General features: G+C 43.7%; 1 protein-coding gene across 4 annotated transcripts in view; it reads left to right on the top strand.

Moving 5' to 3' along the window:
• Positions 1-16,902, top strand: part of LOC120977987 (H(+)/Cl(-) exchange transporter 5) — a 216,644-nt gene that overhangs the window by 77,307 nt on the left and 122,435 nt on the right. For all 4 annotated transcript variants that reach the window (XM_040406194.1, XM_040406193.1, XM_040406195.1 and 1 more), the window contains exons 4-5: positions 10,285-10,384; positions 12,084-12,271. In XM_040406194.1, the coding sequence (XP_040262128.1) occupies positions 10,285-10,384; positions 12,084-12,271 (288 nt within the window). The remainder of the gene's footprint in view (positions 1-10,284; positions 10,385-12,083; positions 12,272-16,902) is intronic.

Genomic DNA, 16,902 nt, shown 5'->3' with positions numbered 1-16,902 from the left:
AAACATCTGGTAATTTTTGGCTATTACAGTTCTTCAGACTGCCCATACATGTTCATTGAAACTGGGCGTTGAAAGAAAGATCTTCTGGGAATGTTCTTTTGTTCACAAACATTCTTTCCTTGAATAAAATATCTTTTGACGGACTGTCAGATGAAAATAGCCAGCTTCTTTTCAAATGATCTATCATCAGTCGGCTAAAATGATTGCTCTTTGTTAAATTTCAGCTGACAAACATTTGTTTTGGTTGAAATTGTCTGTTTTGATGAACTTTAAATTGTGTATGGCCACTTTTAGGCTTAGTGGCTAGTGCAAAGACATGGAATATTATGACCAATTCTTTAAAATATATGCTTAAAGAGGTTTTCCGAGATTTTAATACTGGGGATAGGTCATCAGTATCTGATTGGTGGGGTCAGACACCTGGGACCCCCGCTGATCAGCTGTCTGAGAAGGCACTGGTGCTCCTGTAAGCGCCGCAGCCTTCTCTCCTCTCCCTATGCCAGTGATGACACGTTCATATGTCACATGGCCTAGGTGCAGCTCAGCCCCATAGTAGTGAATGAGCGCGATACCAAGCACAGCCACTATACAATATACGCCACCGTGCTTAGTGACACAGCTGATCCTGAGGGTCCCAGGTGTCAGATACAGATGACCAATCCTGACATAAAATCTTGGTCTAAACAATAGGTCATTTTTTGATTACACATTTCCTTAAGTTTGACCATCATCTATCTAACACTGATAGCATATCCTAGCTATTATGCCACCAATGTTTGAGATGAAACAACCTCTTTAAGGCTACTTTCACACTGGCGTTTTGGCTTTCCGTTTTGTGAGATCCGTTCAGGGATCTCACAAGCGGTCCAAAACGGATCAGTTTTGCCCTAATGCATTCTGAATGGACAAGGGTCCGCTCAGAATGCATCAGTTTGCCTCCATTCCGCTTTGGAGGCGGACACCAAAACGCTGCTTGTCAGTCTGACAAAACTGAGCCAAAGGGATCCGTTAAAGGGGTGGGGTGCTGTAGAGGTCACTTATGGGGGATACTGCCGATATCTTTTAACGACACACAAACATTAAATTAAATAGATTTAATATACCGTGCGAAGCCTGTCCTGCTAGTGTGTGTGTGTATATGTGTGTATGTGTGTGTGTGTGTGTGTGTGTGTGTATATGAATGTGTGTGTATATATATAATATATATATATATATATATATATATATATATATATAATTATATATACAATTTCATGCTGTGTGCATCATGCAAAATGCCACAAAGGGGTCCACTGAGACTTTATCGCCCAAGGGCCCACAGGAACCTGGAGCTGACCCTGTAAGTAGTGCTAAAATGAAAGGTTCAGGATGTGCAGAGTTCACACGTCACTTGTATATATGCCTGCTTGCACAAGTCATCACCTATTCACCAGAAGAGACTGGACCAAAAATCTCTGTGACTAGTATTCCTGTAAACACTTGAGTCACAGAAGCAACAATAAAAAGTCCTGGTTAAGTGCTCTGGATGATTGGCTGTATGTGCAACTGCTCATGTTTTCATGCCTGATTGACTGCACTTGTATATATGCTCTATCACAGGGATGGCCAACCTGAGGCTCTCCAGCTGTTTCAAAACTACAACTCCCAGCATGCCCAGACTGCCTTCAGTTATCAGACTACAGCAAAGCATGGTGGGAGTTGTAGTTTTAGAACAGCTGGAGAGCCACAGGTTGGCCAGCCCTGCTCTATCACATAAGCTTTATATCCATGTTTGACAAAGGCCTCATTGTGCTGGGCTGAAATGCTGGAGGGGAACAAACCGGGTCCACCACCCTTTTTAATTGCATTTTTTTTTTTTGTGCTACCTCATTCTTCTAATCTCTTGGATATCTCTCTATCGTATCTTTCTGTGCCTTTCTATCTATCCATCCATCCTTCTGTCTTTCTATTGATCCATCCATAACTGCCATATACCTGACACTTCACATAGAGCAGAGGTTACTGAAGGGAAGGAAAAGAAGCGCTGTGAGCATGTGCATCCTGTATTACAGGGCTTTACTACAGGACATACCCGAAAGCAAATGAAATCAAAACTGTCTTGCCACAGGGCACAATGGTAGGCTAATAACTTTAGAATAAGTCAGTTTTAATAAATGGTGGTATTCAGGGAAAGTGATTTAACAACAGTTTTACTTCCTGTTTCTGTGTGTCCATAATGGAGGAGAAAGCAGCACGTGACATCAGAAAGAAAGATCAAAGTCTGTTACTCCCCTGTATATATTCTAGTGACCCAAGATGATGGGGGGGTACCTGTGCCCTGATCTTGAGTGTTTTTAAAAAAAAATATTTCTTCATAGAGATGGGGGGCTGTGGACCCCCTACTTTACCCTGACCTGTGTCACTGCATGCGGTCAAGGGAACCATGGCCGCCTGTCAGATTCAGGCCCCAGAGTGGACATTGTATTGGGCAGTGCGGGTTGGAGATGCCACTGGGCAAATGGACTTACGGCATCAACTCCCATGAGTGAGGAGGTGTGTTTATATGTCCCCACACAGAGTGCAAAGCCATATCACCAACATACACAAAGGCAAAGGCCTCTATGTGCTGGGCTGAAACCTTGCAGGGGAATAAACCAGGTCCACAAGTCTTTTTCACAGCATTTTTTGGGGGCTGCCTCATTCTTCTAATCTTTTGGATATCTAGTGGACTTGTTGCCCATGTCCCCATAGGTATTGCACCCGTATCCATATTGACTGTGCTGCTGTCTTTCTTTTATTTAGATACATAGAAAGAGGGGCAGAGATAGATGGATAGAAAGATTTATTTTAGACTTTAATATCAAACCAAGATCTAAGCTGTAGCCCTTTTATTTTGCAGCAGGTTCACCCAGGCAGCCCCCCTGATGCTCCGATGCTCTCCTTTGTCCTGTGCTATACATCGACGACCTACTTTTTGTGTGGTCGAGCGATGTGGCGGCTGTACCGCTGTTTGGAGATTACCTCAATTGTAACAGTTGTAATCTTAATTTTACATTGAATCATAGCTACTACAGTATTCCCTTTCTTGACCTCATGCTTAAGGGTAATATTGAAAGCTCCATGGTTGACACATGTACCCACCGGAAAGAAACATCAGGCAATACCACCCTCCTTGCTACATCTTGTCATCCTCGTCATGTCATCAAAAACATACCCAAAGGGGAATTTATACGCGTTCGTCGCAACTGTTCAGATGATGCGATATGTAGCAAGGTAATGGAGAATGTTGTCAGTAGATTAATAAATAGAGGATATGAAGAACACTCTTTGAACACGGCTAAGGAGGCAGCTCTCACTAAGGCCAGGGCAGAACTAATATACTCGAATAAAAACAAGTATAGTAAAAAACATATATCGAGTTATTCTTCTGCCCTGCATTTGTGACAAGCTATAGCCTGGAGTATTTGAATATGTTGAATTATTAAAAAACATCTCTCCATTTTAGAATATGATGAACAGTGGAAGGACATTGCTTGTTTGGGTATCAAGTGCATTGCACGTAGAGCACCAACAATGGCCCAAAAAGTTAGTTCTTCACTTTTTCTGGACACTAGATTAAGTCCACCAACTTGGTTAACGTATAAAGAAAATTTTAAATGTGGACACAAAATTTGCACATGCTGTAAAGGGATGTTGACAGGTAGTCATATGCCAACAAGAAATCATATACCCTGAAACAATATATTAATTGTATCACATTTGTGGTATATTGCATTGTATGCTCTATATGTCGCCCCCAATATGTTGGATGCACTACTAATAGGTTAAAAACTAGAATATGTAGACACATTTCGGACATTCCTCATGTCAAAGCTAGAAATGTCTCTGCGGTCAATGCACATTATGCGGTAATGCATGGAGACGACATAACGGGCATGCAAGTTCAGGGATTAGAAAGGGGTAATTCCCCAATACGAGATGGAGACCACAGAAGGAAGCTTCTAAATAGGGAATCATATTGTATCTTCTGTATGGAACCTATTATACCTCAAGGTCTTAATCGAAGACCTGATTTGATTCTTCATTACTGACGCAGTACACGTGTATTTTATTTGATTTTTTAGTTTTTTTTAGCTATTTATATAGGATCGAATGTTTCTGCTGACTAGAGGGGGGTGTGATCTGGATAATTGCGGCCACCTGTGGGTGCCTGCAGCTATCCATTAGGTATAAAAACTTTGTGAACACAGTCTTTTTGTGGTCATGATTAAGGATCAGTATTAAGGGGATCCAAAATGCATTGACATGAACGGTTTGTCTGGATTTGAATGCACTACTTTGAACAATACACTGCGTGCAGAATTATTAGGCAAATGAGTATTTTGACCACATCATCCTCTTTATGCATGTTGTCTTACTCCAAGCTGTATAGGCTCGAAAGCCTACTACCAATTAAGCATATTAGGTGATGTGCATCTCTGTAATGAGAAGGGGTGTGGTCTAATGACATCAACACCCTATATTAGGTGTACATAATTATTAGGCAACTTCCTTTCCTTTGGCAAAATGGGTGAAAAGAAGGACTTGACAGGCTCAGAAAAGTCAAAAATAGTGAGATATCTTGCAGAGGGATGCAGCACTCTTAAAATTGCAAAGCTTCTGAAGCGTGATCATCGAACAATCAAGCGTTTCATTCAAAATAGTCAACAGGGTCGCAAGAAGCGTGTGGAAAAACCAAGGCGCAAAATAACTGCCCATGAACTGAGAAAAGTCAAGCGTGCAGCTGCCAAGATGCCACTTGCCACCAGTTTGGCCATATTTCAGAGCTGCAACATCACTGGAGTACCCAAAAGCACAAGGTGTGCAATACTCAGAGACATGGCCAAGGTAAGAAAGGCTGAAAGACGACCACCACTGAACAAGACACACAAGCTGAAACGTCAAGACTGGGCCAAGAAATATCTCAAGACTGATTTTTCTAAGGTTTTATGGACTGATGAAATGAGTGAGTCTTGATGGGCCAGATGGATGGGCCCGTGGCTGGATTGGTAAAGGGCAGAGAGCTCCAGTCCGACTCAGACGCCAGCAAGGTGGAGGTGGAGTACTGGTTTGGGCTGGTATCATCAAAGATGAGCTTGTGGGGCCTTTTCGGGTTGAGGATGGAGTCAAGCTCAACTCCCAGTCCTACTGCCAGTTTCTGGAAGACACCTTCTTCAAGCAGTGGTACAGGAAGAAGTCTGCATCCTTCAAGAAAAACATGATTTTCATGCAGGACAATGCTCCATCACACGCATCCAAGTACTCCACAGCGTGGCTGGCAAGAAAGGGTATAAAAGAAGAAAATCTAATGACATGGCCTCCTTGTTCACCTGATCTGAACCCCATTGAGAACCTGTGGTTCATCAAATGTGAGATTTACAAGGAGGGAAAACAGTACACCTCTCTGAACAGTGTCCGGGAGGCTGTGGTTGCTGCTGCACGCAATGTTGATGGTGAACAGATCAAAACACTGACAGAATCCATGGATGGCAGGCTTTTGAGTGTCCTTGCAAAGAAAGGTGGCTATATTGGTCACTGATTTGTTTTTGTTTTGTTTTTGAATGTCAGAAATGTATATTTGTGAATGTTGAGATGTTATATTGGTTTCACTGGTAAAAATAAATAATTGAAATGGGTATATATTTGTTTTTTGTTAAGTTGCCTAATAATTATGCACAGTAATAGTCACCTGCACACACAGATATCCCCCTAAAATAGCTAAAACTAAAAACTACTTCCAAAAATATTCAGCTTTGATATTAATGAGTTTTTTGGGTTCATTGAGAACATGGTTGTTGTTCAATAATACAATTAATCCTCAAAAATACAACTTGCCTAATAATTCTGCACTCCCTGTAAAGCTGCCACGTTTGATATGAAGCTGGATGATCCTTCCTTTGTTCCATAAGAAATTGGCAATAGACAGTAATAAACTCATTTTAAAAATACATGATTGTTCAAAATAAAAAATAAAAAAGATTTTATAGGCTCATATGAGCTTCAAAATCATTACAAAAATTAAAAGAAAATGTTAAATATATAAAATATGCAAAGAATATAGTTTAAATCACTCCCTTTCGGTATAGTAAAATAAATAACTATTAAAATATTTTTCTAATACGGCGAATGGCGTAACGGAAAAAAGGGTCAAAATGACCAATTTGCCATTTTGTTTAATTACTTATCCTACCCAAAAAGATCAAAGTCCCACACACTCCAAAATTATATCAATAAAAACTACAGACTGTCCTGCAAAAAATGAGCCCCCACACAGCTCAGTAGATAGAACTATAAAAAAGTTATGGAGGTCAGAATATGGTGATGTAAAATAATTTTTTTTCCAAAGTTAACATTTATTTTTACACTGTTTTCACATATAAAACCTGTAAATATGGGGTATCGTTGTAATCTTACTGACCCAGAGAATGAAGGCCATTGGTCAGTTTTGCCGCAAACGAAACGTCGTGGGTACAAAACATGAAAAACGGTGGAGGAATTCAGTTTTTGTTTTTCCAATTCCACCCCATTTGGAATTTTTTTGCTGCTTCCCACTATATTGTATGCCATAATTATTGGTGGCATTAGAAAGTACAACTTGTCCCACAAAAAATAAGCCCTCATACAGCTATGTGACCGGAAATATAAAGAAAGTTATGGCTCAAGGGAGATGGGGAAGAAAAATTAAAACTCAAAAATGAAAAAACCGCCAGTAGTGAAAGGGTTGAAGAGTAAATTAAATTAACTTTTTGGTAAAATGTCCCTAATGCCATAATAATGCATTTTGTATTCTACTTTATTAAGGCATTTTGTATTTTTAATAGACTTTTTTCCCCTAAAGTCCACCTTTCCGTGTGCGCTTAAAATTCCACATTTCTGTACATCACTGACCTCTCAGCTGTGTACGGAGTAGGGCTCTACAGGTTATGAATGGGGCTGCAGAGAACGGAGTTTTACTAAATACTGGCATAGCACAGCATAGTACCCTCTAACCATGTGCTATGCCAGGATTAGCTGAGCGGAGTGGCTCCTGCCTGTGCCTGCTTCGCTCAGCTAAGAGTACTGGATGTCAACTCTTAGCTTAGCGAAGCAAGAAGGAGCCCGCTCTGCTCAGCTAATCCTGGCATAGCACATGGTTAGTGGGTACCCATGTACTATGCCAGGATTTAGTAAACATCTGGGTGGGCACAGGGCAATGTAGAGCCTGTACTCTGTACAGTGCTGAGAAGTCAGTGATGTACAGAAAAGTGGATTTTTAGTGCACAGGGAAAGGTGCGCTTTAGGGAGGGAAAAGTCTCTATTAAAAATACAAAATGCCTTAATAAAGTACACTGCTCAAAAAAATAAAGGGAACACAAAAATAACACATCCTAGATCTGAGTTAATTAAAAATTCTTCTGAAATACTTTGTTCTTTACATAGTTGAATGTGTTGACAACAAAATCACACAAAAATAAAAAAATGGAAATCAAATTTTTAACCCATGGAGGTCTGGATTTGGAGTCACACTCAAAATTAAAGTGGAAAAACACACTACAGGCTGATCCAACTTTGATGTAATGTCCTTAAAACAAGTCAAAATGAGGCTCAGTAGTGTGTGTGGCCTCCACGTGCCTGTATGACCTCCCTACAACGCCTGTGCATGCTCCTGATGAGGTGGCGGACGGTCTCCTGAGGGATCTCCTCCCAGACCTGGACTAAAGCATCTGCCAACTCCTGGACAGTCTGTGGTGCAACGTGACGTTGGTGGATAGAGCGAGACATGATGTCACAGATGTGCTCAATTGGATTCAGGTCTGGGGAACGGGCGGGCCAGTCCATAGCATCAATGCCTTCGTCTTGCAGGAACTGCTGACACACTCCAGCCACATGAGGTCTAGCATTGTCTTGCATTAGGAGGAACCCAGGGCCAACCGCACCAGCATATGGTCTCACAAGGGGTTTGAGGATCTCATCTCGGTACCTAATGGCAGTCAGGCTACCTCTGGCGAGCACATGGAGGGCTGTGCGGCCCTCCAAAGAAATGCCACCCCACACCATTACTGACCCAATGCCAAACCGGTCATGCTGGAGGATGTTGCAGGCAGCAGAACGTTCTCCACGGCGTCTCCAGACTCTGTCACATCTGTCACATGTGCTCAGTGTGAACCTGCTTTCATCTGTGAAGAGCACAGGGCGCCAGTGGCGAATTTGCCAACCTTGGTGTTCTATGGAAATGACAAACGTCCTGCACGGTGTTGGGCTGTAAGCACAACCCCCACCTGTGGACGTCGGGCCCTCATATCACCCTCATGGAGTCTGTTTCTGACCGTTTGAGCAGACACATGCACATTTGTGGCCTGCTGGAGGTCATTTTGCAGGGCTCTGGCAGTGCTCCTCCTGTTCCTCCTTGCACAAAGGCGGAGGTAGCGGTCCTGCTGCTGGGTTGTTGCCCTCCTACGGCCTCCTCCGCGTCTCCTGATGTACTGGCCTGTCTCCTGGTAGCGCCTCCATGCTCTGGACACTACGCTGACAGACACAGCAAACCTTCTTTCCACAGCTCGCATTGATGTGCCATCCTGGATAAGCTGCACTACCTGAGCCACTTGTGTGGGTTGTAGACTCCGTCTCATGCTACCACTAGAGTGAAAGCACCGCCAGCATTCAAAAGTGACCAAAACATCAGCCAGGAAGCATAGGATCTGAGAAGTGGTCTGTGGTTACCACTCCAGAACCACTGCTTTATTGGGGGTGTCTTGCTAATTGCCTATAATTTCCACCTGTTGTCTATCCCATTTGCACAACAGCATGTGAAATTGATTGTCACTCAGTGTTGCTTCCTAAGTGGACAGTTTGATTTCACAGAAGTGTGATTGACTTGGAGTTACATTGTGTTGTTTAAGTGTTCTCTTTATTTTTTTGAGCAGTGTATATTACAATAAGTATTATTATGGCATTAGGGACATTTAACAAAAAAAATTAATCAAGAGTGCTCCATAGACTCCCAACCTGCCTTTGAAAGAGACTAGCACAACAGCTATATATTTGGAGCTTCTTCAAATGGTTGAGTGGCTGCACACAAGTCTAAGATCGCAATGCCAAGTGGCAGCTGCAGTGCTGTAAAGTGTGCCAACTCTGCAGCAGTGGAAATGTGTCCTCTAGAGTGATGAATAATATTTCATTACCTGGCACAGTGGCATGCCTTACTATGGATGCTTACCAAGCCACTGCTATATGGCACCCAGGGACGTGGGGCCAGTGTCGAACTGCTTCTCCTTTTTGCAACATAGATTTACTGCATTTTCCATCAGCCACCACTAGGGAGAGCTGAGTGCAAAGAAAATACAGGGTTTCTTGAGCACTGTATACATTCCTGTGCACAGAACACCCCATGTTTGTGGCAACAGGCAATCACTTTTCCTTTCTGATTTATCATTGTATTTATGCCAGTTGTCGTATGTAAATACAAAAATGGAGTTCAGAATGAAAGCCAAATTTATGAAGCATCAGGTCCAGTTTTTGTCACATAATAGGCAGAAAAAAGTGTAAGACGGGGAGAGGGTTGATTTTCCTATCAGTGTTTTTAAATGTCTTCCATTCAATAAAGAAAAAAGGCCATCATTAAATTCCTCAGAAATATGGGGAGTTGCACTTTGCATTCTGTGTTACCTAGAAGTGGCACACGTGATCTGTGTATACCCCTGATCTGGCAGTCTGATAAATTAGTCTGGGTTGTCTACCAGCATGGATAGTGCCTACTGTAAACTTTCGTAAACCAGGGATAATGGTATGGGCTGTTTTTCATATTTTGTTTATGACCCTTATTTACAGCGACTTTGCAAAGTTTTCACTCACCTTCGCCACGTTTACAAAAGGTGGGGGTGGACAGTCTTTGTGCAGGACCTCTGCAACCCTACATGCTTACCAATATGTGCTCTTAGAAACAGGCTCACATTTCACCAGAACAGGCATACATTCTTAGACACACTCCAGAATGTTGAAGAAAGCCTTTTATAGCCACTGAGGGTATCCAACACCATATCAGTGCCCATGCCTTCAAAATGGGATGTCCAACAAGGCCCCATGGGTGCGATGGTCAGATGTTAACATACATTTGACCACATAGTGTGGAATCTGAAAATCAAAAGGTGTTGTGCACTATGGACTTCACAGGTTGATTTGTGAGAAATATATATTTGATTTGTATCTTGCTCTTTTCCATACAGTATTTTTGCCAATCTTTCCGACCTGGTTTATAGATCATTTATACTTTCACATCTGTTTTTTCAGATCCTGAGCAAGAGTAAAGAGTCGCCATGGGCACTACTGCACAGTGTCAGCGATGCATTTTCTGGGTGGTTGTTAATGCTGCTGATTGGCCTTTCTGCAGGTAATGGCTTTTTACAAAAATTTTGTTTCAGATGTAGCAGAGCTTAGTGTATCATTTGGCACAAGTCCCCTTGTCGAATGTTGAGTGGTTTTAAATCGGGTGTCAGATATGGACATAGTGCACTAAATGTGCATTTCAGTGAATTGAAAAAAAGAAGACAAGTGCATTCAGCTTTGTACATGTTAACAATATACATTTTCTTTAAAGAGGATTAGTCAGCAGGATCAATCCCATTAAGCTAGATGAAACCTGGTAGAGCTGATCCTGCTGAGTAAAAGTATACCTTTTTCGTGCAGATCTTTTGGGCCTTTACTTAGAAATGCATCTTTTAATGTTTTTTCAAATGGCCCTCTGTGCACCATATCTCCTCCACTGTTCAGCAATGGCCACTACTGCCTCCCTCTGATTGACGGGGCCGGGCATCATCTGTGTCCTCTTGCCTGGCAATTTAATCCTAAACCCAGACATTACACTATCAGCGCAAACTGTGGGATTACAAGGTTAGGCTAAAGGATGTTGATGATGATGTCTAGCCCTGTCAATCAGGGGGGAGGGGGGCAGTGGCCATCACTGCACAGCAGACGAGCTAATGCGCACCGCTGAGACCTGCAACTTGATACATTGAAGCTCTCATGTGCATAAACATTAAAAGATAAATGTCACGGGGTAGCATCACAGGTATAAAGATAGAGCGGAGGTGCACCCCCTGAGCTGCCATCCGGTCCCCTGTCCCTGCCTACTTGCACCACCCACCCTAGGTGACGGGGCGCAACTGGGCGACAGTCCCTGACCTGAGTAAGTGCAAGCAGAGAGAGACAGCAGGGAAGCGGACAGCCAATGAGAGGTAGCACTCGAGCGGACAGAGAGGCGGAACGAGCAAGGTACCACCAAAAATGGAAGGGCGAGGCGGGTCAACTAGCCGGGGTCAGTCCAGGAGGTCACGTCAGTACGAGGGAAGAGGCAAAGACAAAATCCAAAGCAAGCTGAGGTCAAAATCCGAGAGGTAGCGTCACGGTTCAGGGAGCAGGCAAAAGAGGTGTCAGGAAGCAGATCAAGGGTCAAATCCAAAGGTAAGCTAAATAACAATAATAATAATACACAGCCTAAGGGACCAGCAGGTTGCCTGTATTTATAGTGGGGAGTGAGGGTTATGTGACGTGGCCAGCGTCACATGACCGACATACGGGCAAGTCGAGCACCGAGTGATCAGCTCGGCGCTCAAGGCAGACCTAGGAGCAGGGAGCCTCCCAGCTAGCAAAGCCGCCCCGGGAACGAGGCCGAACACAGATCCTCGCTCCCGAAGCTAAGCAGCAGGTCTGCGGCTGATGGGAGACCGAGTGCGCCTTCGGCGCCCCGTTACAATAATTTTCTTAGTAAAAGGGCAACAGATGTGCATAAAGGCAACAGATGTGCATAAAAAGGTATGTTTTTGTTCAGCAGGATCAATCTTACCATGCACTATGTCTAGTTTAATGGAGTTGATTCTGCTGACTGACATTCTTTAATGTTCTTTTCGGAAGTAAAATTAAAATCCAACTCGGCCAACCATAATTTTGGCCATAAGTAAATGCATCCTAAGAGCAGAATCCGTAAAACAAATATATACCCCATTGCATCAAGGCTCATTACATTTTAGAACTTGACAGTAGAAATGCTGTTGTCAAAACTGTTATTGACACAGAGATATTGTGTTCTATAGGCTCCTTAGCTGGACTGATTGACATATCCTCTCATTGGATGACTGACCTAAAGGATGGCATATGTGTGGAGTGGTTCTGGTTTAACCATGAGCAGTGCTGTTGGAAGTCTGATAATGTGACTTTTGACAACCGAAATATATGTCCAGAGTGGAGAAACTGGTCTCAAATAATAATTGGCCGATCTGAGGTAAGACAATGCTTATGTCATATTTGTTGAACTACATTCAGTGTATGCATTGGGAAGGCTCCTTGTGCATGCAATGGATAAACCCATAGGGCCTAATTCACCCAGCGTATGCCAAATGTCAGTTATTTTTTCCTGTGTAGTAGACTGTGGCATATGATCCTTTTCGCTACCAGTGCCGTACATGTACGGCACTGGAGCGAGAGGAAAACATGGCGCCCTCAATAATGCCGATCGTGGTAATTAAAGCCTTTAGATGCCGTGACGAAGTGAGATCACCTCATCTAAACGGTCAAAAACCCCAGGGCTTCTTACCGGCATCCTCTGAGGCCAATGAGAATGCGGTAATTGGTTTCAATGCGCTCAGCCTCGCTGAAGAGGCTGAGGGCATTGTAGCTGCAATTCTAATGAGAAATAGTCAGTAATAAATGCATTTGAAAAATCCATGATTGTTCAAAATAAAAAAAATGGACTTTGTAAGCTCAAATACGAGCTTCAAACGCATTACAAAAAAGTAAAATAAAAATTTTAAAAATATATAATATAATAAAAAGAAAATGCCTAAATAAAAAAAATATTAAAATCGTGGGTATCAACGTGACAAAAAAGTCAGTATTATTAAAATATATACTGAATATTTAATGACCCTAAGAGGCCTTTATATACCATAAAGCCAAACCAGATATCGAGTGCACCGCACGATTATATTATTCCAGGTATTCTCCTGTTGGTGACTGCCAAAGCATCATCCAGTCAGAAAGGAGACCGTGCAGGACGACCGATAGATAAAGATGGTAGGCCGTATGTACGGGTATGGGGTGCAATAGGAGACCCACTTGAGCTGAGATAAATAAAACTGTGGGGGCACTGCCAATAATAGATTACTATAGTCCTGGATTTGACAGCCAATTCAGAGCTGTAACTAACCAGGGAACTTATCACCCCAACCCTAACTGCCTAGCACAAACTAGCTAAAATTCCCACTCATAGAAACATAGAATGTGTCGGCAGTAGGGCTGCACGATATGGGAATTTTGTGCGATTGCGATTAGGGCCCTAAAAATTGCGATAACGATATGCGATGCGATATTTTAACGGAATTGTGCTAGAGGTCTATTTGCTTGGATTTTCCCATATGAGCCGCTGACGCTGCTGGGTATGACATAGTTATAGGGGATCTGTGGATGGCACTGTTGTGGGGGATCTGTGGCTGGCACTGTTATGGAGGGGATCTGTGGATGGCACTATTGTGGGGGATCTGTGGATGACGCTGTGTTGTGGGGGATCTGTGGATGACGCTGTGTTGTGGGGGATCTGTGGATGACGCTGTGTTGTGGGGGATCTGTGGAGGACGCTGTGTTGTGGGGGATCTGTGGAGGACGCTGTGTTGTGGGGGATCTGTGGATGACGCTGTGTTGTGGGGGATCTGTGGAGGACGCTGTGTTGTGGGGGATCTGTGGAGGACGCTGTGTTGTGGGGGATCTGTGGAGGACGCTGTGTTGTGGGGGATCTGTGGAGGACGCTGTGTTGTGGGGGATCTGTGGAGGACGCTGTGTTGTGGGGGATCTGTGGAGGACGCTGTGTTGTGGGGGATCTGTGGAGGACGCTGTGTTGTGGGGGATCTGTGGAGGACGCTGTGTTGTGGGGGATCTGTGGAGGACGCTGTGTTGTGGGGGATCTGTGGAGGACGCTGTTATGGGGTGGATCTGTGGAGGACGCTGTTATGGGGTGGATCTGTGCTATGACACATAAGGCCATGGGGGGGGGCAGCATAAGACATATAGCATCTTATGCTGGTCCCCCTCATGGCCCTATGTGTCCCCTCATGTGTCCTAAACTGTGCACATAACTGGCTTTGTGTGTAAAGTATTTTACTAGTGTGTAAAACAATCTCTCTCCTATTGATAACATGGCCAGCCTCTGTACTCACTGTCACTATGAATGCACTACAGCGAGCGGGAGTGAGCTGGCCGGCCGGCGCGTGACTGACGTCACTTAGTAACGCTCCTCCCACTTCAGGAAGCAGGAGCGTTACTAAGTGACGTCAGTCACGCGCCGGCCTGCACGCTGCCGTTCGCTGCAGTGCATTCATCGTGAAAACCGTTCGCTGCAGTGCATTCATCGTGACAATGAGTACAGAGGCTGGCCATGTTATCAATAGGAGAGAGATTGTTTCACACACTAGTAAAATACTTTCCACACAAAGCCAGTTATGTGAGAGGGGCCCCTTCATATATAATCGCGGCATTTTCGGGTCGGCCAAGTTGCATTTGCCGATAATCGCGATTCGATCATTTTTTCGATTTATCGTGCAGCCCTAGTCGGCAGATAAGAACCATTTGGCCCATCTAGTCAGCCCAACATGGTGTCATTGGTTATGCTCGACGCGTTTCATATAGGAATAATCAGGTGCACATGCACGTGGAGAATGATGGGAAAGAACGCCGCTACACTAGTGGTGTGTGGCAGCGAGTCTGGTGCTAGGGGGGGCCGTGAAGTGGCCGCCTGAAGTGCTGGTTTAAATGGGGGACGAACACGCCCCCTGGGAGGCGAAGACTACGCCTGACCAATGCAAGCACGGGGAGGTGGGCACAGCCGCACGTCAGCTCCCCGGCTCACACTAGTCTGACATGATAGGTCGCTCGCTTGCTCATCCTATAAACCAGGTTCAAGGGGGATATCTAAGGCAGAGAGTCCTGAACATAAGCGGATCAATAGGGAAGGGGACACAGCTAAGTGTAAGCCATAAGTGGAAAATTGTAAATTGTAAATGAAACTTGGCAACAAAATATATATATTGCATAGAGCAACGCTGTATTAAAATTAAGATACAATGTTGGCATTACAACCCTACAAGGGAAACCATGTATATATGTACAAATATATTCAAATATGTATAAACGGGGCTAGATGACGGCAGGCAGTAACAGAATCCAATAATTACATTTATGATACCCAGTTGCAATCAGCAGTGTGGCACAATGCTGATGGGGAAATATAAACTGCTCATAATAACGTGATTAAATCAGATGAAACATGCACAAGAGATGTGATCCTCCTCCGCTAGGAGATGGTCGCACTATCTCAGTGCCCTGGAAGACAATGGAGAGAGCATCTCCAGAATGATGCAAAATGACGCCTCTCCTCACTGTAATACCATTAGTTAGTAAAGAGGCGTATATTGCCTTTATTGTTCTGCACAGTGAATCCATTCTTTTTTAATTATTTTGAGGGATGGCAGGGTTTCTTGCCGGTGGTATAAATAGAGGCCAATGGGACAGTGAAGCTAAGTTAGTGTTCTCGGAGGCCCAATTATCTACTTCAGGCCCTACAGTGACTCTAAACGGGATTCTTAAAAATCTAACACCTGCCTACAAAGAAAACATTCGGGGCTAGTGGGAAATCCAGACTCTCGATACCTATCTGAAGAATAAGATTGTGCCGAGAGGACTTAGGATCCCACTATTCCCCACTTCACGGTTGAGATCTCCTGAATTTATTAAGAAGTGGGAGACGGAATCTATTGAGTCCTGCCTTCGTCTTATGGGCTTTTTACTAGAAGAGGAGAAATCCCTCTATGATAAGAGTACAACTGCCCTTCAGGGGCAAATTAAAGCTGTGCAGAAATTCTTTACCCAGGCAGAGTTTGTTCGCAAAGAACAGGCACTAGAGCAGGCAATACAGAAGTATACCGCACAATTGAAGGAAAGAAAGCATTCCACAGTATCTCAGAGACATCACTGATTTCAGGGAGGGTCGCCTCTTTGATTATAAAGCCAAACCTGCAAAGGGATTAGAGGCAGAAACTGAGCCTTCATCGGAAGGAGAAACCGATACTGAGCCTATACGTGTTACCCAGCACCCTAGATTACCGCCTCTAAGGGGTTACCAACAAAGGGGTAAATCGAGAAGAGGAAGGGGAACAACTTCTAGGGGAGTTTTTTTTAGGCCAAGAGCCTCCCATTTCTACTTACCTGTTGAGGGAGAGGAAGGATCCTCAGTGATGTGTCCCATAGAACCCGTACCAACGGGTGGGTCATCTGATGACCTCCAAATTATCAATTTATCTGACAGGGTACTCTCTGAAGCTGAATTAAGTATCCTGAAAAAGGGTCTCTCTCTTGTTCCCACTCACTCTTTTGATCTGTTTGGTTGGGTGAAGGACCTTAACATCCATCAGAAAATTGAAGTAGAAGAAGTTCTTCATGAATAGTTATAGGCGCCAATGTGTAGAACTCTGCATAGATGTTGGGGACTTGGGTGATGTGAGGAACTTGGTTGATCTCTTGCATGAGAATGAAAGAATCCCTGGGGAAGGACCGTTTATGTCCATAAAAAAATCGCTCACTTTTAAACCCTCCTGTCAATGACACCACCCCAATGGATGTTTTTTCTCAAACTGGTGGTAGATGAATTATCACAATTAGAAGGGTTTAAAGGTCACAATAACATAACTAAGGAAGAATTGGACGGCCTGCTATCACTTGAGAGGGATACAGACAAGGGCGGCAATATTGCGGTGATGGGAGATGAACAGTATCTCAAAATGTGCCTTGATATTCTGAAAGATAGAAAATGCCATGGGGTGCTTTCTGGTAACCATACTGATCAGTATCTGATTGAGGTAGAGAAAC

Source organism: Bufo bufo, chromosome 8, assembly GCF_905171765.1.
Source record: "Bufo bufo chromosome 8, aBufBuf1.1, whole genome shotgun sequence".
Taxonomy (NCBI): Eukaryota; Metazoa; Chordata; class Amphibia; order Anura; family Bufonidae; genus Bufo; species Bufo bufo.
This window is presented reverse-complemented; position numbering and strand designations above follow the sequence as displayed.